Source organism: Hyla sarda, chromosome 2 (assembly GCF_029499605.1).
Source record: "Hyla sarda isolate aHylSar1 chromosome 2, aHylSar1.hap1, whole genome shotgun sequence".
In the NCBI taxonomy this organism is placed as follows: domain Eukaryota; kingdom Metazoa; phylum Chordata; class Amphibia; order Anura; family Hylidae; genus Hyla; species Hyla sarda.
In genome coordinates this window covers 25,528,142-25,555,528 of record NC_079190.1, presented here as the reverse complement: position 1 = coordinate 25,555,528, position 27,387 = coordinate 25,528,142, and the positions used below count along the sequence as shown (strand labels likewise).

The window sequence follows — 27,387 nt, the reverse complement described above, 5'->3', positions numbered from 1 at the left end:
GTGAGCTCACTGTGTACATACATTACATTACTTATCCTGTACTGATCCTGAGTTATATCCTGTATTATACTGCAGCGCTGTACTCACTATTCTGCTGGTGAGGTCACTGTGTACATACATTACATTACTTATCCTGTTCTGACCCTGAGTTATATCCTGTATTATACTGCACAGCTGTACTCACTATTCTGCTGGTAGAATCACTGCATGCTAAATGATGTCATTATGTTACATACTACCTTGACTTCTATAGATTTTCTCCATAAATTAAGGGTAAGATGATGTTTACATAGGTGGTTTTACCTTGGAAATCAAATAGAATGTGTTCCCCACTAAACAACTAAGAATTAGAATAACCCAGCATCAATGTAATAAAAGGTAAAAATATAAGACAGAACTGGTGAGGTAAATGTTAATCTGAGTTGAACATTTCATTTACATATTTGAAGTCACTAAATTCTCAGATATCCTGCAATCTCCATCAGACCTCAGATCCTTGGACTGGGGGTGACCCTCGCAGTTGTCCTCTTGTAAAGTAATAAGACGGTACTCGCCCGGATCCATGTTCTCACAGACTACCGGGCAGACACGGGTCGGCGTTCATTTACACTTCACAAGCAGCGCACATCCTGTGTGTGATTCTTTGAATATATCATCTAAGATCTTTCCTATTAATCTTACGGTTCATACAGTATGCAAAGCCATATGAAACTTTAAAGGCATAAATGACATTAAAGGGGTACTCCGCTGCTCAGAGTTTGGAACAAACTGTTCCGAACGCTGGAGCCGGCGCCGGGAGCTCGTGATGTCATAGCCCCGCCCACTCATGATGTCACGCCCCACCCCCCTCAATGCAAGTCTATGGGAGGGGGCGTAACGGCTGTCACGCCCCCTCCCATAGACTTGCATTGAGGGGGTGGGGCGTGATGTCATGAGGGGGTGGGGCTATGATGTTACGAGCTCCCGGCGCCGGCTCCAGCGTTCAGCGTTCAAATTTGTACAACTACTGTAGATACAAGGCGGCTCCTCTGGACTGTCTGCGAGTCCCCTGATAGAGTGGAGAATATGTGGGTCTCCTGCAAATACCACAGTCTGCTGCCACTAGGGGAGCAAAATGTATATGTATCTATATAGTTGTCATTGACTGGTACTGTAAATGGGTGCACTCTGCTGGCACTGTTTCCGATGGAGGCAGTCCTGCCCGGCCCAGGAAATGTACTGCGTATGATGATGCACGTAGTACTGTGTTCATTGCCAGAAAGGAATGGTAGTCCAGTAATCGCGCCCTTACAGTTAAAACTTGACTTTTAATAGGTCCTTAAAACATGGTGCAAAAAAACCAAAAATAACGGGGTGCATAAAAACACATACACCGACGCATTTCGGGCTAGAGGTCAGCCCTTAGTCATGGCAATAATACAGAAGACTGTGCTCGCTTCCTATCTGTTCCTAAATCAAGTTCCATACCCGCTGTGAGGATTCTGTCTACAGTCTTTAGTTTAATACACAAAGAGGTATTTCTCAAGAAAGGAGAAGCTGTACAAGGACCATTCTGCCTTTCACTGAATCTCTTATAGACATTGGTTGGACCAGTGCCAGCCTTTAGGCCAAGTCAGGAAGGACTTCTCTGAATAGTGTCATTTTTTTTAATGAACGGATGACAGAAAGTTAAACAGATTTGTAAATTACTTCTATTAAAAAGTCTTTACTTTTTTAATAGCTTTTTTGTCTTGTCCACAGTGCTCTCTGCTGACACCTCTGTCCATGTCAGGAACTGTCCAGAGCAGCATAGGTTTGCAATGGGGATTTTCTCCTGCTCTGGAAGTTCCTGATACGGGCATCAGGTGTCAGCAGAGAGCACTGTGGACAAGACAAAAAAGATTTAAAAATAAGAGATTTTCCTCCGTAGAATGCAGCTGCTAAAAAGTATTGGAAGGGTAAAGATTTTTTATAGAAGCAATTTACATGTCCTTATATTGCATTACACCTATGAAAATCCTTGTACAGCATTTGTGGGCTTTGTGTGCGGGAACAGCTTTATTTAGAAACAAAGGTGATGATTCAAAGAGGAACATCGGGTTAAGGGGGTTGTGCGCTGCCCTGCAGTTCGGAGCTCCGCTCACAGTGTCCGGAAGTTCATTACTCCCAACGCTGTAAGCGGCCTTCCGTGTTCGCGGCCGGCGGGCGTGACGTCACACCCGGCACCTTCGTGACGTCTCGCCCGCCCCCTCGTGATGTCTCGCCCGCCCCCTCAATGAAAGTCTATCGGACGGGGGCGCGACCGCTGTCACGCCCCCTTCCCATAGACTTTGGTAGTGGGGGCGGGCGTGACGTCACGAGAGGGTGGGCGAGACGTCAGAAAGGGGCCAGGCGTGACGCCACGCCAGCTGGCCGCGAACACGGAAGCCCGCACACAGCGTTCAGAGTAATCAACTTCCGGACGCTGTGAGCGGAGCTCCAAACTGCAGGGCAGCGCACAACCCCTTTAATCCCTTAAGGACCAAGGACGTACCGGTACGTCCTTGGTCCTGCTCTCCTGATATAACGCGGGGTTACACAGTAACCCCGCGTCATATCATGGCAGGCCCGGCGTCATAGTGAAGCCAGGACCCGCCTCTAATAGCGCGCAGCGCCGATCGCGGCGCCGCGCGCTATTAACCCATTAGCCGAGCGCTCAGAGCTGTCCGATCGCCGAATGACTGCTCAGTGCCTGAGATCCAGGTAGGAGCAGTCATGCGGCAGAATCGTTGATCACTGGTTTCTTATGAGAAACCAGTGATCAATGATAAAGATCAGTGTGTGCAGTGTTATAGGTCCCTATGGGATAACAATGATCAGTGTGTGCAGTCTTATAGGTCCCTATGGGATAACAATGATCAGTGTGTGCAGTGTTATAGGTCCCTATGGGACCTATAACACTGCAAAAAAAAAGTGAAAAAAAAAAGTGACTAAAGATCATTTAACTCCTCCCCTATTAAAAGTTTGAATCATCCCCTTTTCCAATAAAAAAAAACACAGTGTAAATAAAAATAAACATATATGGTATCACCGCGTGCGGAAATGTCCGAATTATAAATATATATCATTAATTAAACCGCTCGGTCAATGGCGTACGCGCAAAAAAATTCCAAAGTCCAAAATAGTGCATTTTTGGTCACTTTTTATATCATTTAAAAATTATCAATTGTACCGTTAAAAACTTCAGATCACGGCGCAAAAAATGAGCCCTCATACCGCCCCTTACACGGAAAAATAAAAAAGTTATAGGGGTCAGAAGATGACAATTTTAAACGTATTAATTTTCCTGCATGTAGTAATTATTTTTTCCAGAAGTCCGACAAAATCAAACCTATATAAGTAGGGTATCATTTTAACCGTATGGACCTACAGAATAAAGATAAGGTGTCAATTTTACCAAAAAATTTACTACGTAGAAACGGAAGCCCCCAAAAGTTACAAAACAGCGTTTTTTTTTTCAATTTTGTCGCACAATGATTTTTTTTCCTTTTCACCGTAGATTTTTGGGCAAAATGACTGACGTCAATAAAAAATAGAATTGGTGGCGCAAAAAATAAGCCATCATATGGATTTTTAGGTGCAAAATTGAAAGCGTTATGATTTTTTAAAGGCAAGGAGCAAAAAACGAAAATGCAAAAACGGAAAAACCCCCGGTTCTTAAGGGGTTAAAGGAGTACTTCACTGCCCCAGCATTCCAAACATTTTGTTCCGAACGCTGGGTGCGGGCTGTGGTGGTCGTGATGTCACGACCACAATCCCTTGTGATGTCACACCACACCCCTCAATGCATAGATTTGCACTGAGGGGGCATGGGCATGACATCACAAGGGGCATGGCTGTGATGTCACAATCCCCACAGCCCGCACCCAGCGTTCGGAACAAAATGTTTGGAACGCTGGGGCAGTGAAGTACTCCTTTAACACCACTCAGCTACATGACACATACAGGGACTACGAACCTTATCATAAGCCACTCATCATTCCAATGGCTACAACAGTACATTCTTTCTCATCTGATCACCTAGGCAATAAGTCAGAAATTAATTTTAGGTATAAAGAGGGTGTATGTCCCTTTAAGATGCCAGCAGTCAATAATATCATCACAAATCATGCACATGTAATTTCTCAGTGGGAGTCCCTAGTGACTGAAATGATCACATTATCCCTACAGGCAGCCGCTGCTCATGAGCTTGATGGAACTTTCCGCATAATTACGACTTTTGATTCATAGAGGTTATAATTTACCGTGTCCAATATAAATGCCGTTTAGGCAGAATTCTGACCCAGAACTTGTAGAGGACTCGATTCTCCTTAATGAGCAAATTCTCATAAAGTAAAAAAAATACATTATTAGGAAACATAAATTGGTTTATACTATACATACAAAATGCAGTATTATAACTCCTGTTTTCTGCTGGCCATTTGTCAGCTTTACTGTGGTGATTGGGACAGAGTCAGCAGAGGCATCTCATTATCATTACTCTAATTCCCTAAGTCTCATCTGCTTTTCGGTGGCATGACCTATACCACTATATCAAATGGACAGTCAGAGAAGCTGAGGTGGACAGCATATCAACTGTAGCAAATAGTCATCTACCTTGGCTTCTCCAGCTCGGTGTGGTCACATATTGGCATTGCCAGTTGTCTCACAGGCCAGGAACACTGTTGGGACAGTACAAACTTTTCTTAACACTTCAGCGCAGAACAGAACACATGTCTATTCATCATGATCATAGGGACTCCACAGAACACGTTACACTATCTTCCCATTCTAGTCCCTACTAACTGTCCACGGTGCTCTCTGCTGACACCTCTGTCCGTATGAGGAACTGTCCAAAACAGGATCAAATCCCTATAGCAAACCTATCCTGCCCTGGACAGTTCCTGATATGGACAGAGGTGTTAGCAGAGAGCTCTGTGGACAGAAAAAAAAAATCCGAAAACAAAAGAACTTTCTCTGTAATACACAGCTGCTAATAAGTACTGGAAGAATGAAGATTTTTTAATAGAAGTAATTTACAAATCTTTTGGAGCGGAGCTGTAAAGCACAAATTTACAAATCTGTTTAACTTTCTGGCACCAGTTGATTAAAAAAAAAAAATTTCCACCGGAGTACCCCTTTAAGGCACATGGCATCTAGGAGTGATCTTCCCTTGCGCCATGTTGCCAAACAGCAGATACTACAGCAAACACAAGTGATTCTTGGACAGTTTATTGACATCTCATTCACCCTCCTTAGGTAGTTTTTGGGGGGAGTTTTATGACCTGAAAAAAGCCACAAAAACTGCTGTGTTATTTTGCGCTCTCAAGATTTTTGTGGTGTTTTTTTTCAAAAATAGTGGGTTTTAGTATTGGTGGTGTTTTTTTTTTTCAAAAATAGTGGGTTTTAGTATTGATGGGGTTTTTTGGCATTTTCCCCCAGCATTTTCATCATTTTTTTTTTTTAAGAGCCAAGGAACGTGCTCTCGAATCACCCACAGTGCAAGAAAAAGTGCAAACGTGTTACACTAAAAAAAAGTGCACAAAGGATGCGGTCTATCGCAAGCCCTTCTCCGATAGGAGAGAGGCCCCCCAACAAACCTTACCCTTCGCCTCCGGACCAAAAGGTACCTGCGAGGTTCCAGGTTCAATGTCCCTTTTCGCCAAAGCTACTAAGGGACCATAAATGCTCCCGGAATCCCCCTTGGCATTAGCCAAGGTATCTGCCCGCAGAGCCGTAAACGGTCGGTACCCACCCATGCAGGAGTACCCGTGGTGTTTGCAGGGAGGTGCTGAACCTAATGGCCACACACACCTCCCCTAGGAGGACACCCAGAAGGGCTACAGCATCCTGACAAATCCTGTGGTCACACAACACGCAAAAAGTTGCACAGTGAGACTATAAATAAATAAATAAGTGAATGTGTGCACATATACTGCCCGGACATCCGGCCGGATCTATAAAAATTTCTCTGATCCTAGCCAGAAGGTCGGGAATCAAGAGGTGAGTGCCACAAAGGTGAAGAGATCATCGTGCCCGTGCTTCAACTTAGTGAGCCAAAACTCCCAGTGAGTTTCGGCACCTCGGGGTCACCACTCCCTGAGGCACAAAAGTACCTCGGCTCTAGACCCTCTCAGCCTCATGGCGAGACCCAGAGTTAACAGGTCACATCGGGGCAGCCGTCGAGCTGATTCCTCAGAACCAGCCCCGGAACGCCCTGGTACACCTGCCACCTCCATGCAGCACCCATCATCACAAGACCCACACCAGCGTGAGTACCCACCGGCATGAAACTGATAAGAACAGATACTACACATGATCTTAGCCAAAAGGCCGAGAAGTAAATATATACCACCACACAATAACTGGATAATACCGCCATACTGTACTGAATAAAACCACTATACACAGACCAGTATACCATAAAGGATCTGTATAAGTGATTGTATACAGGACCATATGGCAGTAGATATCAGCTGTGCACAGGATGTGTATACCATATAAGTGATTACAGTTACATTTTGGGACTCACAATTGCATATTATCTGATCAGTGGCGTCCTCTTTCCTTTTCTTCTCCATCCGGATAAGATCGCCATATGGATCTCTTAACATCTGCAGGACAAACATGTCAGACTCTGCACTTTTCCAGTGCTCTCCCCTCATCTACACAATCTTTCCATCTGTAGGCCCACAAACTGTAATAATGCCCTCCTTGGTGTCCTGCACAGTAAAAGGGCAGGTAGGTAGGTAGCCAGGTAAATAGGTTACTAGGTAGGTAGGGGAAGCCAGATATGTAAGTAGGTGAGAAGCCAGATAGATAGAGGGCTAGATAGGTAGTTAGGCAGCCATGTATGAAGGCCAGGTATGTACATAGTTAGGTAGCTGGGTATGTAGGTAGTTAGAGAGCTTGGTAGGTAGGTAAGTAGTTAGGCATCCAGGTATAAAGTTAGGTAGCCCCCCCTTCCCTGCAGGCATAGGCAACAGAGTCAACTCCCCCTTCCCTGTAGGTATAGGCAGAGTTAACCCCCCCCCCTTCCCTGTAGGTATAGACAATAGAGTTAACCCCTCCCCTTCCCTGTAGGTATAGGCAGCAGAGTTAGCCCTCCTTCCCCAAAGGTATAGGCAGCAGAGTAAGCCCCTCACCCTTCCCCATAGGTATAGGCAGCAGAGTCCCCCTTTTTCCCCGTAGGTATAGGCAAAGTTAACCCCCCCATTCCCCATAGGTATAGGCAGAGTTAAACCCCCTTTTCCCCATAGGTATAGGCAGAGTTACCCCACCCCCTTTCCTCATAGGTATGGGCAACCCCCCCTTTCCCCATAGGTATAGGCAGAGTTACCCCCCCCCCCCTCTTCCCCATAGGTATAGGCAGAGTAACCCCCCCCCGTTTCCCCATAGGTATAGGCAGAGTTACCTCCCCCTTCCCTCCCCTTTCCCCATAGGTATAGGCAGAGTTCCCCCGCTTCCCTCCTCTCCCCCTTTCCCCATAGGTATAGGCAGAGTTACCTCCCCCTTCCCTCCCCTTTCCCCATAGGTATAGGCAGAGTTCCCCCGCTTCCCTCCTCTCCCCCTTTCCCCATAGGTATAGGCAGAGTTACCTCCCCCTTCCCTCCTCTTTCCCCATAGGTATAGGCAGAGTTCCCCCCTTCCCTCCCCCTATAAGTATAGGCAGAGTTACCCACCGCCCCTCTTCCCCATAGGTATAGGGAGAGTAACCCCCCCCTCTTCCCTAGAAGTATAAGCAAGGTTACCCCCCCCCCACTACCCCATAGGTATAGGCAGAGTAACCCCACCCCCCTTTCCACATTGGTATAGGCAGAGTTAACCCCCCTCTTTCCCCATAGGTATAGGCAGAGTTACCCCCCCCCACTTTCCCCATTGGTATAGGCAGAGTTAACTCTTTCCCCCATAGAGTTAACCCTTTCCCCACAGGTATAGGCAGAGTTCTAACCCTTCCCTCCCCTCCCCCTTTCCCCATAAGTATAGGCAGAGTTACCCACCGCCCCTCTTCCCCATAGGTATAGGGAAAGTAACCCCCCCTCTTCCCAATAAGTATAAGCAAGGTTACCCCCCCCCCCCTTCCCCATAGGTATAGGTAGATTACCCCCCCCCCCTTCCACATTGGTATAGGCAGAGTTAACCCCCCTCTTTCCCCATAGGTATAGGCAGAGTTACCCCCCCCCCCCACTTTCCCCATTGGTATAGGCAGAGTTAACCCCCCCTTTCCCCATAGGTATAGACAGAGTTGCCCCCCCTTTCCCCATAGGTATAGGCAGAGTTACCCCCCCCCCCCTTCCCTCCCCTCCACCTTTCCCCATAAGTATAGGCAGAGTTTAAAAAAAATTATGCTCACCTGATGTCCCACGCACCGATCTCCTCAGCAGCAGGGGCCCACGTCTTCTCCCCTCCACAGTACAGGCGCCGATGAGTGACGTCATCGGCACTTGTACTGCGTGGGACCATGTGAACATATCCTTACCCTTCTTCACTTTGTCCAAGAGATGATGATCTTAAATATAGGTGACCCGCTTCTATTAACCAATTGGTTTCCAAAACTGGACCACTCAAGAGTAGTAGGTGGGATGTGTAAGGCTTTGGGTCAATGTAGACCAGTGGTCTCCAAACGGTGTACCTCAAGCTGTTGCAAAACTACAATTCCAGCATGCTTAAAAGTATTGTCTTATTCATTTTGAAATTTCCTATTAGGGAGTTCTGAATACTAGAAAACAGCTAATAAGTTCCAACAAACTGTGTGCAATACTTTTTTTTTCCTGCGGGGGTGCTGCAGGGAAATTGAACACAAGCAATTAGGCATCCATATAAATTATAGGTGAACACTGGGGGTCAAAGCATGTTGACACCTTATGATCAACTTCTCAGATTGTAAGAAGATTGGGGGAGATATATCAACACCTGTGCAAAGGAAAAGTTGCCCAGTTGCCCATAGCAACCAATCAGATCACTTCTTTCATTTTGCAGAGGCCTTGTTAAAAATGAAAGAAGCGATCTGATTGGTTGCTATGGGCAACTGGGCAACTTTTCCTTTGCACAGATTTTGATAAATCTCCCCCAAAGATAGATCCTCTCTAGGCTGACTAGTCGCTAGTCAACACAAGTAGCATAGATATTGTCTTAAAAACTATAACTCTTATTATCTTTGCACTATGTGTCATGACGGGAGATGGCGGATAAGATATCTTCTGGTGAAGATCACGTGACTCTCTGATAAGCGCGATCGCCGCAGTCACAAGACACATTTCAGTTAAAGTCTATGAATGGAAACCCAAACTCAGTCTGATGTCCTTCCCAGCACATGTTCCTCTACGACAATAGGATTCAGTGTCTTCAGTTTACAGTATATACATTTATCACATTTGCCATGATTTCTATAAAAAGTAAATAGCATTTTTTTATGAAGTCTAATAGAAAGGTTAATGTTTTGCCAAGATGTACATCATATTAAACGTTTTTGAATCTGACAGCGCCCATTTAACACTGCCTATCCCTATGCCTCCTGAATTAGTGCCAAGTGCTGTGCTCCTTTTCTAACTTTGGCACTGATGTTATTCTTCTTTAGGCTAGGTTTCCATTTGGTTTTTTTTCTGACAGTTTTTGGAGTCTTGCCACTGCAGTTTTTGAGCCAAAGACAGAAGTGGATCTGTAAGGGAGGAGAAGTGTAAGTCCTTTCTTTATATGTCCTATTCCTTTTGAATACAGTTCTGGCTTTGGCTCAAAAACTGCAGTGGCAGATATCCAAAAACTGCCAGAAAAAAAAAACAAGTGGAAACCTAGCCTTATTCATTCTGAGCACAAGGCACCCTTATTTTCGTGATAGATCCCTCCATTTGGAACCCCACCTATGAGGTAGTCATAACCATTCCTGTGCATAGGTGATACGTTTAAACCATGGGATAACCCCTTTGAAGGGGTATTTGGCAGTAGACTTTTTTTTTTTTCCCAAAATTATGCCCAGGCTTCCGGCATGTCAAGTCTAGACAATGTATATATAAATCATTATATAGGGCCAGTCCTCAAGGCTAGTGAGTGAAAAGGAGCAAAGATAGATAAAGAGAATTTATGAGATGTAAATAAATATATTATAAGAAAAAATAGGGTAGTACAAATGGGAAACTACAAATGAGTTAATAATAAAAAAAGAGTTAATAATAAATGTTTTTTTTATTATTATTAACTCATTTGTAGTTTCATATTTGTACTACCCTATTTTTTCTTATAATATATTTATTTACATCTCATAAATTCTCTTTATCTATCTTTGCTTCTTTTCACTCACTAGCCTTGAGGACTGGCCCTATATAATGATTTATATATACTCTCCTACTTTATTAGGTCTTTTGGGGATTTAGACCAATCTAGTTAACTTCAGGTTAGAATACCTGAGTGAGCTACACATACCCAATTTTTCCAAGTCTAGACAATGCTCTGTGAGCTCAACAGCCTGGACCCCAGATTGAAATATTGTACATAGCTAGTCCTGCTCTCAGCTGAAAAGTGATAAAATTGTATCCAGTCTAGACAATGCTCTGTGAGCTAAACATCCTGGACCCCAGACTGATACATTGTACATAGCTAGTCCTGCTCTCAGATGAGAAGTGATACAATTGTATCCAGTGTAGACAATGCTCTGTGAGCTAAACATCCCTTACTCCAGACTGATACATTGTACATAGCTAGTCCTGCTCTCAGCTGAGAAGTGATACAATTGTATCCAGTCTAGACAATGCTCTGTGAGCTAAACATCCTGGACCCCAGACTGATACATTGTACATAGCTAGTCCTGCTCTCAGCTGAGAAGATACAATTGTATCCAGTCTAGACAATGCTCTGTGAGCTAAACACCCTGGACTCCAGACTGATACATTGTAAATAGCTAGTCCTGCTCTCAGCTGAGGAGTGATACAATTGTATCCAGTCTAGACAATGCTCTGTGAGCTAAACAGTCTGGAGTCCAGACTGATACATTGTACATAGCTAGTCCTGCTCTCAGCTGAGAAGTGATACAATTGTATCCAGTCTAGACAATGCTCTGTGAGCTAAACATCCTGGACCCCAGACTGATACATTGTACATAGCTAGTCCTGCTCTCAGCTGAGAAGATACAATTGTATCCAGTCTAGACAATGCTCTGTGAGCTAAACACCCTGGACTCCAGACTGATACATTGTAAATAGCTAGTCCTGCTCTCAGCTGAGAAGTTATACAATTGTATCCAGTCTAGACAATGCTCTGTGAGCTAAACATCCTGGACTCCAGACTGATACATTGTACATAGCTAGTCCTGCTCTCAGCTGAGAAGTGATACAATTGTATTCAGTCTAGACAATGCTCTGTAAGCTAAACATCCTGAACCCCAGACTGATACATTGTACATAGCTCGTCCTGCTCTTAGCTGAGAAGTGATACAATTGCATCCAGTCTAGACAATGCTCTGTGAGCTAAACAGCCTGGACTCCAGACTGATACATTGTACATAGCTAGTCCTGCTCCCAGCTGAGAAGTGATACAATTGTATCCAGTCTAGACAATGCTCTGTGAGCTAAACATCCTGGACCCCAGACTGATACATTGTACATAGCTAGTCCTGCTCTCAGCTGAGAAGTGATACAATTGTATCCAGTCTAGGCAATGCTCTGTGAGCTAAACATCCTGGACTCCAGACTGACACATTGTACATAGCTAGTCCTGCTCTCAGCTGAGAAGATACAATTGTATCCAGTCTAGACAATGCTCTGTGATGTACACAGCCTGGACTCCAGACTGATACATTGTTCATAGCTAGTCCTGCTCTCAGCTGAGAAGTGATACAATTGTATCCAGTCTAGACAATGCTCTGTGAGCTAAACAGTCTGGAGTCCAGACTGATACATTGTACATAGCTAGTCCTGCTCTCAGCTGAGAAGTGATACAATTGTATCCAGTCTAGACAATGCTCTGTGAGCTAAACATCCTGGACCCCAGACTGATACATTGTACATAGCTAGTCCTGCTCTCAGCTGAGAAGATACAATTGTATCCAGTCTAGACAATGCTCTGTGATGTACACAGCCTGGACTCCAGACTGATACATTGTTCATAGCTAGTCCTGCTCTCAGCTGAGAAGTGATACAATTGTCACACTGGTTGCGGCATTAGAATGTTAAAGCAGCACAGAGGATGACAGGATAGATGTTAATACTACATTCTCTACATTCTCTATTATGTTTAACACCAATATCCATCCTCAGGCCAAGAGCGATTTGGAAACATGACCAGGGTGTACTACAGAGAAGCGGTCGGAGCGTTCATCGTCTTTGATGTCACGAGGCCGGCGACCTTTGAGGCTGTAACAAAGTGGAAAGAGGATTTAGACTCCAAATTGACTCTCTCTAATGGCTTGCCAGTTTCCGCAGTACTTCTAGCCAACAAATGTGACCAGGGCAACAAAGATGGCTTCAAAAACAACTGCAGCAAAATGGACCAGTTCTGCAAGGAGCACGGCTTTGTCGGCTGGTTCGAAACCTCGGCCAAGGTAAGTGCCCCAGAAATCTTGGCTTCTAAAGTAATTCCGTCATACAAGAGGCAATGGCCACATCCCCCATCTGTGACTCTGCACAATCATGAGACTTTCGGGGTGAGGATCCTTCTTCAGGAGTGGAGACTTCTAGGCCATACTTACTGGAATTTTGTCATGCCCAACATTGCCCGTTTTATGACTTACTTTGACACATCAGAATTTCAGTGGGAGAGAGATCCCCAAAGGCATGAGAAAGATTAAAGGGGTACTCCACTGGCCAGCGTTCGGAACATTTAGTTCTGAATGCTGTATGCGCGCTGCAGTGGTCAAACATGCCCCCTCGTGTCATTAGGTCACGCCCCCTCAATGCAAGTCTATGGGAGGGGGTGTGGCGGCCGTGCATTGAGGGGACGTGACCTGACGTCACGACGTACCAAGGGTAAAAAGGTTTATTAGATTAATAAAGGGAACCTGTCATCACTTTCATGCTGCCTGAACTACGGGTCATCAAGGTGGACCTCATTGGCTTCTGCCTATCCTGTCTTCCTGAAGATTGACCTCTCCCTATACTCAAATAGGAGGAGATCTATCATTCAAAGCTGGTCTGGTGGAGAGAAGACCGAGAACCACCTTGGTGACTTGTGGTTTAAGCAGCACAAAAAGAGTTGACAGATAATATTGATGGCACACACCTAAAACAGTCCATCTATATAACCAGGAGTCAAGTACTGGGGGAAAAGTGCAGGAACTCACCCAAGATATCCACTTAAAGGGGTATTCCAGGAAAAAACTTTTTTATATATATCAACTGGCTCCAGAAAGTGAAACAGATTTGTAAATTACTTCTATTAAAAAAATCTTAATCCTTTCAGTACTTATGAGCTTCTGAAGTTAAGGTTGTTCTTTTCTGTCTAAGTGTTCTCGGATGACACGTGTCTCGGGAAACACCCAGTTTAGAAGAGGTTTGCTATGGGGATTTGCTTCTAAACTGGGCGTTTCCCAAGACACGTGTCATCAGAGAGCACTTAGACAGAAAAGAACAACCTTAACTTCAGAAGCTCATAAGTACTGAAAGGATTAAAAATAATTAATAGAAGTAATTTACAAATCTGTTTAACTTTCTGGAGCCAGTTGATATATAAAAAAAAGTTTTTTTCTGGATAACCCCTATAAGGGCTGGTCCTGCAGGACTCCTGCTTATGGGAACAGTGTTCCTGCTGAGGAAAAAGTGCAGGACCTCTGTTCCCATGGGTTCATGCAAGACATGTGCCATGCATATCAATGGAGGTTCAACACCCAACCCTGCCAATCAGCTCTTTTCTCCTCTTTTCACCTTGCCTGGTAACCAATCACTTTGACAGTGACTTGGGGTTGGTGGGACCCTTAAAGGGGTTCTCCACTGGAAAACATGTTTTTATTTTTTTTTTAAATCAACTGATGACAGAAAGTTAAACAGATTTGTAAATTACTTCTATTTAAAAATCTTAATCCTTCTAGTACTTATAAGCTTTTTTATGCTCCACAGGAAGTTCTTTTCTTTTTTGAATGTATTTTCTGTCTGACCACAGTGCTCTCTGCTGACACCTCTGTCCATATCAGGAACTGTCCAGAGCAGGAGAGGTTTGCTATGGGGATTTTCTCCTACTCTGGACAGTTCCTGACATGGACAGAGGTGTCAGCAGAGGGCACTGTGGTCAGACATAAAGGAAATTCAAAAAGAAAAGAACTTCCTGTGGAGCATACAGAAGCTTATAAGTACTAGAAGGATTAAGATTTTTTAATAGAAGTACTTTAAAAATCTGTTTAACTTTATCTGTTTTTGTCATCAGTTGATTATAAAACATTTTTTTTCCAGTGGAGTACCCCTTTAATAAAGCTGATGGGTAAGAGTACCATGAGTTAGACCCTGCTGAGGATGGGCCATAAATATTAAAGCCCAGGAAAACACCATTAGTCACTTTATAAATATAAAAAAGTTCCACAAGAGCAGAGGCTATGCAATTCAATGACACTTGAGTGTCCCAGTGACTAAATAATATCTCCCTAGGTGCTAAATTGGCCGCCATAACCGAGAAGGTATAGACAAGGAATCATCTGCTACCTCTCTATTCTATGTAGACTTTGTATTAGGTTTCTTAGACTTATATAAAAACAACCAAGACAAGAAAGAAATAGTGCAGAAGTAAGAAGCAGCTGTGGAAAACTCGGGGGCACATTTTTGTAGCCAAATACCCTTAAAGGGGTACTCCACTGGAAAAAAATATTTTTTAAATCAACTGGTGCCAGAAAGTTAAACAGAATTGTAAATTACTTCTATTAAAAAATATGAATCCTTCCAGTACTTATTAGCTGCTGTATGATCCACAGGAAGTTATTTTCTTTTTTAATTTCCTTTCTACCTGACCACAGTGCTCTCTGCTGACACCTCTGTCCATATCAGGAACTGTCCAGAGTAGGAGCAAATCCCCATAGAAAACCTCTCCTGCTACGGGCAGTTCCTGACATGGACAGAGGTGGCAGCAGAGAGCACTGTGGTCAGACAGAAAGGAAATGTAAAAAGAAAAGAACTTCCTGTGGATTATACAGCAGCTGATAAGTAGTGGAAGGATTAAGTAATTTACAAATCTGTTTAACTTTCTGGCACCAGTGGATTTAATAAAAAAATTAATGCTTTCCATTAGAGTACCTCTTTAATGGGGAGGGGGGGGGGTAATGTAAGACGTCACCTTAGACCTGTGCTTGATGTTGCCTTTTCTATAGCAATTTACTAAAGTTAACTTTTCGAGACGTCTATTCTAATAATTCTCTTTTTTCATATACTACTGCCGGTGCTGGCAGCTGGTAGGGGGGCGCCGTGGAGTTAGCAGGATTTCCAATCAGCTGAGTTATTATGGTAATCAACCAGGAATGAGCAATGTAACAGTCTCGGAGAAGAGTTTTAGGACATTTCAGAACAATAAGCAGTAATGTCTACATATATCCAGATCTTGTTGCTGGTCCGTGACGCTTAGGCTTGGTAGAACTTCATCCTGTGCCTGGGGGTGGACATATTACTTGAGCAGCAAAGGAGCCCAGATGGGGTAGGAGGGCCAATCACAGATCCCATAAGATTGGTTGATCACTATATTTTTGGAGTGTGGACATGCAAACACGGGGAGAACAAATAAACTTCATGCAAATGTTACCCTTGGTTGGATTCGAACCCAGGGCCCCGGTGTGGCAATGCTAACCCCCAAAGCCACCGGACTGGTTCATGTTACCATTGACTTCTTTATTTCCCTAAATAGCAGAGAAGATATTAGCAACCTCTTCAGAACAACAAGGATGTTATCAACCCCTTTTACTGCCCAAGTTACCTTTTAACCCTATACTGCCTTAGAGAACCAGAGATGGTACTGTTAAAGGGGTACTTCCGTGGAAAACTTTTTTATTAAAATTAACTGGTGCCAGAAAGTTAAAGGGGTATTCCAGGAAAAAAAATTATAACAACTAACTCCAGAAAGTTAAACAGATTTGTAAATTACTTCTATAAAAAAAAATCTTAATCCTTTCAATAATTATTAGGTGCTGAAGTTGAGTTGTTGCTTTCTGTCTGGCAACAGTGCTCTCTGCTGACATCTCTGCTTGTCTTGGGAACTGCACAGAGTAGAAGAGGTTTGCTATGGGGATTTGATTCTAAACTGGGCAGTCCCCGAGACACGTGTCATCAGAGAGCACTTAGTCAGAAAAGAACAACTCAACTTCAGCAGCTAATAAGTAATGAAAGGATTAAGATTTTTTTAATAGAAGTAATTTACAAATCTGTTTAACTTTCTGGAGCCAGTTGAGATATGTATATGTATATATATATATATATATATATATATATATATATATATATATATATATAATGTTTTTTCCTGGATAACCCTTTTAACCCCTTAAGGACCCAGCCAATTTTCACTGTAGGACACGGCCATTTTTTGCACATCTGACCACTTTCACTTTAAACATTAATAACTCTGGGATGCTTTTACCTTTCATTCTGATTCCGAGATTGTTTTTTCATGACATATTCTACTTTATGTTAGTGGTAAATTTTTGTCGATACTTGCATAATTTCTTGGTGAAAAATTCCAAAATTTGATGAAAAAATTGAAAATTTTGCATTTTTTTAACTTTAAAGCTCTCTGCTTATAAGGAAAATGAATATTCCAAATAAATTATATATTGATTCACATATACAATATGTCTACTTTAGGTTTCCATCATAACGTTGACATGTTTTTACTTTTGGAAGACATCAGAGGGCTTCAAAGTTCAGCAGCAATTTTCAAATTTTTCACAAAATTTTCAAAATCGAAATTTTTCAGGGACCAGTTCAGGTTTGAAGTGGATTTGAAGGGTCTTCCTAATAGAAATACCCCAAAAATTACCCCATTATAAAAACTGCACCCCTCAAAGTATTCAAAATGACATTCAAAAGGTTTGTTAACCCTTTAGGTGTTTCACAGGAATAGCAGCAAATTGAAGGAGAAAATTCTAAATCTTCATTTTTTACACTCCCATGTTCTTGTAGACCCAGTTATTGAATTTTTACAAGGGGTAAAAGGAGAGAAATCTTCCTAAAATGTGTAACCCAATTTCTCTCGAGTAAGAAAATACCTCATATGTGTATGTCAAGTGTTCGGCGGGCGCAATAGACGGCTCAGAAGGGAAGGAGCGACAGTGGGATTTTGGAGAGTGAGTTTTCCTGAAATGGTTTTTGGGGGCATGTCACATTTCGGAAGCCCCTATTGTCCTAGAACAGCAAAAAAAAAAAACACATGGCATACTATTGTGGAAACTACAGCCGTTGGCTGTCCGGGCATGCTGGGAGTTGTAGTTTTGCCACAGCTGGTGGGGCAGCCATCTCTATGAAGAGTCCTCTATGTTTCAAACTTCAACCTTGTAAGATTTTTGGAGGCCATTGTCCTCTTGGAAACTGTCAGTGCAGCAGAAATGTTTTGCCCCCTTCTCCAGATCTGTGGCCTCCACACAATCCTGTCTCTGAGCTCTACAAGCAGTTCTTTCCTCCTCATTGCTTGGCTTTTTGCTCTGATGTACATTGTCAGCTGTGAGACCTTATATAGACAGGGATTTGTCTTTCCAAATCCTGTCCAAGCAGCTGAATTTACCACAGGTGACTCCAACCAAGGTGGAGAAACATCTCAAAAGGTGATGAAGAGAAATGGGAGGAGCCAGAGAACATTTTTTTTGAATATAGGAAAGGATATAAATACTTATGTCTGTCCATGCAAAATTTAAAGGGGTACTGCGCTGAAAACATCTTATCCCCTATCCCCTTTGGATAGGGGATAAGATGTTTTCAGCGGTGTACCCTTTTAAGTTTTTTCCTTTTAAAGAAAATCTGTCACCAGTGTCACCTGCACTAACCTGTCAGTACTGACAGGTAGTGCCGGTGACACTGATGACAACGTACTTACCTGTCCCCGTTCCTGTGCAGGGGATCTCGGTAATCTTATCCGTTAGCTTCAGCTCCGGGTACCTGACTTGGGGGCACAGGGCGGAGCTTAGTGACTGTCAGCCGCTGCTGTCGCTAGCAGCCGGGACCGCAGCAGGGAGCTAGGGGCAGGCGGCTGAGCTCACCGCTGCTGCTCCCTGCTGGGTCCGGCTGCTAGAGAACAGCAGCGGTGACGTCACTAAGCTCCGCCTGTGCCCCAAGCCAGGTACCCGGAGCTGAAGCTACCGGATAAGATTACCAGAGATCCCTGCCACGGAACGGGACAAGGTAAGTACCGTTGTCATCAGTGTCACCGGCACTACCTGTCAGTACTGACAGGTTAATGCATGTGACACTGGTGACAGATTTCCTTTAATATATTTGCTAAGCTTTCTAAAATTCTAATTTTAGTTTCTCATTATGGGGTATTGAGTGCAGAACGATGGGGGAAAACTCTATTTTTTTTTTTTTTATTTCAGCACAAAGTAAATGGATCAGAAGTGGGATTTCGGTATATCTAATGATGCTTTTAGACCAGTGGTCCCCAACCCAGTCATCAAGGCCCACCAACATTCCAGATGCACCTATAGGGGGAGATTCATCAATAACCGTGCTGAGGAAAAGCCAACCAGTTGCCCATAGCAACCAATCAGATCGCTGCTTTCATTTTTCAGAGGCCTTTTTAAAAATGGAAGAAGCGATCTGAAGGGCAACTTGCCAACTTTTCCTCTGCACAAGTTTTGATGAATCTCCCCCATGGTCTCTGAATAGAGACTGTGGTAGAGGTTGTGATGCAAAGGGCAGATGGAATTACCCTAGGGGCAGATGGCATTAACCCCTTGTATTCGTGATGCCAGTGTGTGGTTTAGCCTCAATACCACCCAAAGGTATACCACTGGATCCTGGGCTAGGCACGGGGGCAATAATGACTTTGATGCCAAGTAATGGACAACGGTAGCTTTACTGAGGTTAGACAGATGGTAAAGTCTATACAGTTCAGCCCAGAGGTGACCAGTGACTTCAGAGACCTTAAGGGCTTGCTGGGACTTGTAGTGGAACGGGACATAGTGCAACACTTCCCATACTGGGCCACCACAAGACACATGGGTGCCATGACTGCCCTGAGCAGCTGGATAATTTCTAAAGGGAATATCAAAACCTGTCCAGAGGAAAAGTAGCTGAGTTGCCCATAGCAACCAATCAAATCGCTTCTTTCATTTTTCAGGGGTCTTTTCAAAAATTAAAGAAGCGATCTGATTGGTTGCTATGGGCAACTCAGCAACATATCCTCTAGACAGGTTTAGATATATCTCCCCCATTGTACCATTGTCACGATGCCGGCTGGCAGGTAGTGGACCCTCTGTGCCAGAGAGGGATTGGCGTGGACCGTGCTAGTGGACCGGTTCTAAGCCACTACTGGTTTTCACCAGAGCCCGCCGCAAAGCGGGATGGTCTTGCTGCGGCGGTAGTGACCAGGTCGTATCCACTAGCAACGGCTCACCTCTCTGGCTGCTGAAGATAGGCGCGGTACAAGGGAGTAGGCAGAAGCAAGGTCGGACGTAGCAGAAGGTCGGGGCAGGCAGCAAGGATCGTAGTCAGGGGCAACGGCAGAAGGTCTGGAAACACAGGCAAGGAACACACAAGGAACGCTTTCACTGGCACTAAGGCAACAAGATCCGGCAAGGGAGTGCAAGGGAAGTGAGGTAATATAGGGAAGTGCACAGGTGAAAACCCTAATTGGAACCACTGCGCCAATCAGCGGCGCAGTGGCCCTTTAAATCGCAGAGACCCGGCGCGCGCGCGCCCTAGGGAGCGGGGCCGCGCGCGCCGGGACAGAACAGACGGGGAGCGAGTCAGGTAGGGGAGCCGGGGTGCGCATCGCGAGCGGGCGCTACCCGCATCGCGAATCGCATCCCGGCTGGCAGCAGGATCGCAGCGCCCCGGGTCAGAGGACGTGACCGGAGCGCTGCAGCGGAGGGAGTGAAGCGAGCGCTCCGGGGAGGAGCGGGGACCCGGAGCGCTCGGCGTAACAGTACCCCCCCCCTTGGGTCTCCCCCTCTTCTTGGAGCCTGAGAACCTGAGGAGCAGACTTTTGTCAAGGATGTTGTCCTCAGGTTCCCAGGATCTCTCTTCAGGACCACAACCCTCCCAGTCTACTAAAAAAAAATTTTTCCCTCTGACCTTTTTGGCAGCCAAAATTTCCTTGACCGAGAAGACGTCCGAGGAGCCGGAAACAGGAGTGGGAGGAACAGATTTGGGAGAAAAACGGTTGAGGATGAGTGGTTTGAGAAGAGAGACGTGAAAGGCATTAGGGATACGAAGAGAAGGAGGAAGAAGAAGTTTATAAGAGACAGGATTAATTTGACACAAAATTTTGAAAGGACCAAGATAGCGTGGTCCCAACTTGTAGCTAGGGACACGGAAGCGGACATATTTAGCGGAGAGCCATACCTTGTCTCCAGGGGAAAAAACGGGGGGAGCTCTTCTTTTCTTATCCGCGAACCTCTTCATGCGTGAAGAAGCCTGTAAGAGAGAATTTTGGGTCTCTCTCCATATAATGGAAAGGTCACGAGAAATTTCATCCACAGCGGGCAGACCAGAGGGCAAGGGGGTAGGGAGGGGGGGAAGAGGGTGACGGCCGTACACCACGAAAAATGGGGATTTGGAGGAAGATTCAGAGACCCTGAAGTTATACGAGAATTCGGCCCATGGAAGGAGATCTGCCCAGTCATCCTGGCGGGAGGAAACAAAATGTCGCAAATAATCACCCAGGATCTGGTTAATTCTTTCTACTTGTCCATTGGACTGGGGATGATATGCAGAGGAAAAATTTAATTTAATCTTGAGTTGTTTACAGAGAGCTCTCCAGAATTTAGACACGAATTGGACCCCTCTATCCGAGACAATCTGCGTAGGCAACCCGTGAAGACGAAAAATGTGTACAAAAAATTGTTTAGCCAACTGAGGCGCAGAAGGAAGACCAGGAAGAGGGATGAAATGTGCCATTTTGGAGAATCGATCAACGACCACCCAAATAACGGTGTTGCCACGGGAAGGGGGTAAATCAGTAATAAAATCCATACCAATCAGAGACCAAGGCTGTTCGGGGACAGGCAGAGGATGAAGAAAACCAGCGGGCTTCTGGCGAGGAGTCTTATCCCGGGCACAGATAGTGCAGGCTCGCACAAAGTCCCCAACATCCGTCTCCAGAGTCGGCCACCAATAGAAGCGGGAGATGAGTTGCACAGATTTCTTGATGCCCGCATGACCTGCGAGATGGGAGGAGTGACCCCATTTGAGGATTCCGAGGCGTTGGCGTGGAGAAACAAAGGTCTTTCCTGGAGGAGTCTGCCTGATGGAGGCAGGAGAAGTGGAGATCAGGCAGTCAGGTGGAATGATGTGTTGCGGAGGGAGATCAACTTCTGAGGCATCCGAGGAACGAGAGAGAGCATCGGCCCTAATGTTCTTATCGGCAGGACGAAAGTGAATCTCAAAATTAAATCGGGCAAAGAACAGAGACCACCGGGCCTGGCGAGGATTCAGCCGTTGGGCCGACTGGAGGTAGGAGAGGTTCTTGTGGTCGGTGAAGATAATAACAGGAAATCTTGATCCCTCCAGCAGATGCCTCCATTCCTCAAGTGCTAATTTAATGGCTAGAAGCTCTCGATCCCCGATGGAGTAGTTCCTCTCCGCTGGAGAGAAGGTCCTAGAGAAAAAACCACAAGTGACAGCATGCCCGGAAGAATTTTTTTGTAGAAGAACAGCTCCAGCTCCTACTGAGGAGGCATCAACCTCCAATAGGAAGGGTTTGGAAGGGTCAGGTCTGGAGAGCACGGGAGCCGAAGAAAAGGCAGACTTGAGTCGTTTAAAGGAGTCTTCTGCTTGAGGAGGCCAGGACTTGGGATCAGCATTTTTTTTGGTTAAAGCCACGATAGGAGCCACAATGGTAGAAAAATGTGGAATAAATTGCCTGTAATAATTGGCGAACCCCAAAAAGCGTTGGATAGCACGGAGTCCGGAGGGGCGTGGCCAATTTAAGACGGCAGAGAGTTTGTCTGGATCCATCTGTAGTCCCTGGCCAGAGACCAAATATCCTAGAAAAGGAAGAGATTGGCATTCAAACAGACATTTCTCAATTTTGGCATAGAGTTGGTTGTCACGAAGTCTCTGAAGAACCATACGGACATGCTGGCGGTGTTCTTCTAGATTGGCAGAAAAAATTAGGATATCGTCCAGATATACCACAACACAGGAGTATAACAGATCACGAAAAATTTCATTGACAAAGTCTTGGAAGACGGCAGGGGCATTGCACAGTCCAAAGGGCATGACCAGATACTCAAAGTGTCCATCTCTGGTGTTAAATGCCGTTTTCCACTCGTCCCCCTCTCTGATGCGGATGAGGTTATAGGCGCCTCTTAAGTCCAATTTAGTGAAGATGTGGGCACCTTGGAGGCGATCAAAGAGTTCAGAGATGAGGGGTAAGGGGTAGCGGTTCTTAACCGTGATTTTATTAAGACCGCGGTAGTCAATGCAAGGACGTAGGGAGCCATCTTTTTTGGACACAAAGAAAAATCCGGCTCCGGCAGGAGAGGAGGATTTACGGATAAAGCCCTTTTTTAGATTCTCCTGGACGTATTCGGACATGGCAAGAGTCTCTGGGGCAGAGAGAGGATAAATTCTGCCCCGGGGTGGAGTAGTACCCGGGAGGAGGTCGATAGGGCAATCATAAGGCCTGTGAGGAGGTAGAGTCTCAGCTTGTTTTTTGCAGAAAACATCCGCGAAGTCCATATAGGCCTTAGGGAGACCGGTTACTGGAGGAACCACAGAGTTACGGCAAGGGTTACTGGGAACCGGTTTTAGACAGTTCTTGGAACAAGAGGACCCCCAACTCTTGATCTCCCCAGTGGACCAATCCAGGGTTGGGGAATGAAGTTGAAGCCAGGGAAGTCCAAGGAGAATCTCCGAGGTGCAATTGGGGAGGACCAAAAGTTCAATCCTCTCATGATGAGATCCGATGCTCATAAGAAGGGGCTCCGTGCGGAAACGTATGGTACAGTCCAATCTTTCATTATTTACACAATTGATGTAGAGGGGTCTGGCGAGACTGGTCACTGGGATGTTGAACCTGTTGACGAGAGAGGCCAAAATAAAATTTCCTGCAGATCCAGAGTCCAAGAAGGCCACTGTAGAGAAGGAGAAGGCAGAGGCAGACATCCGCACAGGCACAGTAAGACGTGGAGAAGCAGAGTAGACATCAAGGACTGTCTCACCTTTGTGCGGAGTCAGCGTACGTCTTTCCAGGCGGGGAGGACGGATAGGACATTCCCTCAGGAAGTGTTCGGTACTAGCACAGTACAGGCAGAGGTTCTCCATACGGCGTCGTGTCCTCTCTTGAGGTGTCAGGCGAGACCGGTCGACCTGCATAGCCTCCACGGCGGGAGGCACAGGAACAGATTGCAGGGGACCAGAGGAGAGAGGAGCCGAGGAGACGAAACGCCTCGTGCGAACAGAGTCCATATCTTGGCGGAGTTCCTGACGCCTTTCAGAAAAACGCATGTCAATGCGAGTGGCTAGGTGAATAAGTTCATGTAGATTAGCAGGAATTTCTCGTGCGGCCAGAACATCTTTAATGTTGCTGGATAGGCCTTTTTTGAAGGTCGCGCAGAGGGCCTCATTATTCCAGGACAATTCTGAAGCAAGTGTACGGAATTGTACGGCATACTCGCCAACGGAAGAATTACCCTGGACCAGGTTCAACAGGGCAGTCTCAGCAGAAGAGGCTCGGGCAGGTTCCTCAAAGACACTTCGGATTTCCGAGAAGAAGGAGTGTACAGAGGCAGTGACGGGGTCATTGCGGTCCCAGAGCGGTGTGGCCCATGACAGGGCTTTTCCGGACAGAAGACTGACTACGAAAGCCACCTTAGACCTTTCAGTGGGAAACAGGTCCGACATCATCTCCAGATGCAGGGAACATTGGGAAAGAAAGCCACGGCAAAACTTAGAGTCCCCATCAAATTTATCCGGCAAGGATAAGCGTATCCCAGGAGCGGCCACTCGCTGCGGAGGAGGTGCAGGAGCTGGCGGAGGAGATGACTGCTGAAGCTGTGGTAGCAACTGTTGTAGCATAACGGTCAGTTGAGACAGCTGTTGGCCTTGTTGCGCTATCTGTTGTGACTGCTGGGCGACCACCGTGGTGAGGTCAGCGACAACTGGCAGAGGAACTTCAGCGGGATCCATGGCCGGATCTACTGTCACGATGCCGGCTGGCAGGTAGTGGACCCTCTGTGCCAGAGAGGGATTGGCGTGGACCGTGCTAGTGGACCGGTTCTAAGCCACTACTGGTTTTCACCAGAGCCCGCCGCAAAGCGGGATGGTCTTGCTGCGGCGGTAGTGACCAGGTCGTATCCACTAGCAACGGCTCACCTCTCTGGCTGCTGAAGATAGGCGCGGTACAAGGGAGTAGGCAGAAGCAAGGTCGGACGTAGCAGAAGGTCGGGGCAGGCAGCAAGGATCGTAGTCAGGGGCAACGGCAGAAGGTCTGGAAACACAGGCAAGGAACACACAAGGAACGCTTTCACTGGCACTAAGGCAACAAGATCCGGCAAGGGAGTGCAAGGGAAGTGAGGTAATATAGGGAAGTGCACAGGTGAAAACCCTAATTGGAACCACTGCGCCAATCAGCGGCGCAGTGGCCCTTTAAATCGCAGAGACCCGGCGCGCGCGCGCCCTAGGGAGCGGGGCCGCGCGCGCCGGGACAGAACAGACGGGGAGCGAGTCAGGTAGGGGAGCCGGGGTGCGCATCGCGAGCGGGCGCTACCCGCATCGCGAATCGCATCCCGGCTGGCAGCAGGATCGCAGCGCCCCGGGTCAGAGGACGTGACCGGAGCGCTGCAGCGGAGGGAGTGAAGCGAGCGCTCCGGGGAGGAGCGGGGACCCGGAGCGCTCGGCGTAACAACCATTTCCCCAATTCTATTGGTTTTTCGAGGGGTGGGGCTCCCCACCTCCAGTTTGGTAGCAAAACCCCCTCCTCCTCGTCTATCAGTTGCCCCTAAACCTCGTGGCATTTGGTCATACACCTTCTGCCAAGCAATATAAATGGAGCAGATATGGCAGATGGCCCAAGAGAAAGGGCTACATTGGCTCTCCAACATGTTGGATCGAGACCCCCTCCTGGACACCGCTCCAACAGGATCTGAAGACTTTTTGAAGGCCGTGAAGGTGGAATGTCGGTGTATCTATTGATGCTTTTAGACTAATGGTCCTTAACCCAGTCCTCAAGGTCCACCAACATTCCAGGTTTTTTCATTTACACCATTGGAATAGAAAAGGGAAACGTTAAAATGTTTGTGGGCCTAAAGGACTTTTGAGGGGACCTCTGTTTTTAGAGAATTTGAAATACATTTTTGAATTTTATTGGAACAAGGCCTTGCTTCTTTCTTATTTCTAAAGCCATATTAAAGGAGTACTCCACTGGCCAGCGTTCGGAACATTGAGTATTGAATGCTGTGTGCACGCTGCGGGGGTTGGCCACGCCCCCTCGTTACATCATGCCATGCCTCTCAATGCATGGCATGATGTCACGAGGAGGCGTGGCCAACCCCCGCAGCGTGCACACAGCATTCAATACTCAATGTTCCGAACGCTGGCCAGTAGAGTACCCCTTTAAGGCCTGAGAGTTTGAGCTTTTTTTTATTTCATGCCTCATTACCACATGCGGAAACTTTTTTTACACGTCAGTCCTTAAACTCTTGACCCGACCCCTTTCATCGAAGACAAAATGCTTTGTCCCCAAATTTTCCACCTAATTTACGAATTTAGTTTCCGTGGTTGAATTAATTTAGTAATAACAAACATACTTTAAAGCAGGAGTTAGTTCAGCTCCAGTAATAGGAAAAGTCAATGAAAAGGCACAGCCCCGGAAAAGAACGATCCGCAGTGGGGAATGATGGGGGGGGGGGGGGGGGGGTCCATGTGACAGGTTATGCTTATATATAAGTGACAACAAAAACATGTCAACAAATGTCCCCTTGTTAGATGGATCTTTTAAAGTGTGGAGAATCCGTCGATTCTCCATGGGGTATAATCCATTACCATACACTGGGGAGTATAGATAACATAGGACAAGGCGTGCGGCTTATAAGTAGATGGTCTTTGTAAATGCTGCTCATGTATAAAATTTGATTAAAAAGACTAAAATTAGGCAAGGTTAAAAAAAAAGTTAAAATACTTTAGAACAAACACTACAAACAATGAAACATGGAAACAGAATGTGTAGGCAGATAAGAACCATTCGGCCCATCTAGTCTGCCCAATATATGAATAGTCCCTGGCCCTATCTTATATGAAGGATAGCCTTATGCCAATCTCTATCTTATATGAAGGATAACCAAAACAACATAGTCTCAAGGTGATAACAGGTGCTCAACCCCAAGTGCAATTGTGCACTCATACAATGGGGTAGAGGACCCGCACCTATGGACAAAAGTGGGGTTTCAATCCTATGGTAAATATGTACAATGATATTAGCTAATCCTCAAAACTGATGTAAAAATGAGACATTAGCCAGTATATCCTTATATGAAGGACATACCTGAGCCCGCACACCACGCCAAGGTTTCTCATGTGATGCGGGACCTAACCACTAACCTTTTTTGCCTGGCCAGATGCATAGAACCAGGAACCAGATATACAGCAGCCTAAGGTCCAACTTGCAGACTGCTCCCCAGTCGCCTCCAGTGTGAACTCAGCACACATACAATGGGAGGGGGGAGACAGGTTACAAGCCCCACCCTTGCTGGTATAGATATAACAGGCCTCACAGGTGAAACTTATATGAAGGATAGCCTAATGCCTATCTGTATCTTATATGAAGGATAGCCTTATGCCTATCTCTATCTTATATGAAGGATAGCCTTATGCCAATCTCTATCTTATATGAAAGATAGCCTTATACCTATCCCTATCTTATATGAAGGATAGCCTTATACCTATCCCTATCTTATATGAAGGATAGCCTTATATCTATCTCTATCTTATATGAAGGATAGCCTTATGCTTATCCCTATCTTATATGAAGGATAGCCTTATACCTATCTCTATCTTATATGAAGGATAGCCTTATGCATATCTCTATCTTATATGAAAGATAGCCTTATGCCTATCTCTATCTTATATGAAGGATAGCCTTATGCCTATCCCTATTTTATATGAAGGATAGCCTTATACCTATCTTTATCTTCATTTCCTGCTCTCCTCCTGCCTGTTCAGCCAATCCCTGGCAACATCATTGACTTCACTCAGCCGATGATTGGCTGATCAGGAATATAGAAGAGAGCAGGAAGTGCTTTGCAGCAGGGATCGGGTGCTGCATGCATTCACTTCCTCCCTGACT

At 45.6% G+C, this 27,387-nt stretch overlaps 1 protein-coding gene and 1 pseudogene across 3 annotated transcripts in view; one reads left to right on the top strand and one right to left on the bottom strand.

The window, feature by feature from the left end:
- The window catches only part of RAB38 (RAB38, member RAS oncogene family), an 82,993-nt gene that overhangs the window by 40,731 nt on the left and 14,875 nt on the right, over positions 1–27,387 (top strand). For 2 of the 3 annotated variants that reach the window (XM_056561398.1, XM_056561399.1), the window contains exon 2: positions 12,243–12,526. In XM_056561398.1, the coding sequence (XP_056417373.1) occupies positions 12,243–12,526 (284 nt within the window). Of the gene's footprint in view, positions 1–9,065; positions 9,393–12,242; positions 12,527–27,387 lie in introns of those variants that run through there. The other variant, XM_056561400.1, reaches the window with a different exon arrangement.
- On the bottom strand, positions 6,235–6,342 carry LOC130359863 (U2 spliceosomal RNA; annotated as a pseudogene).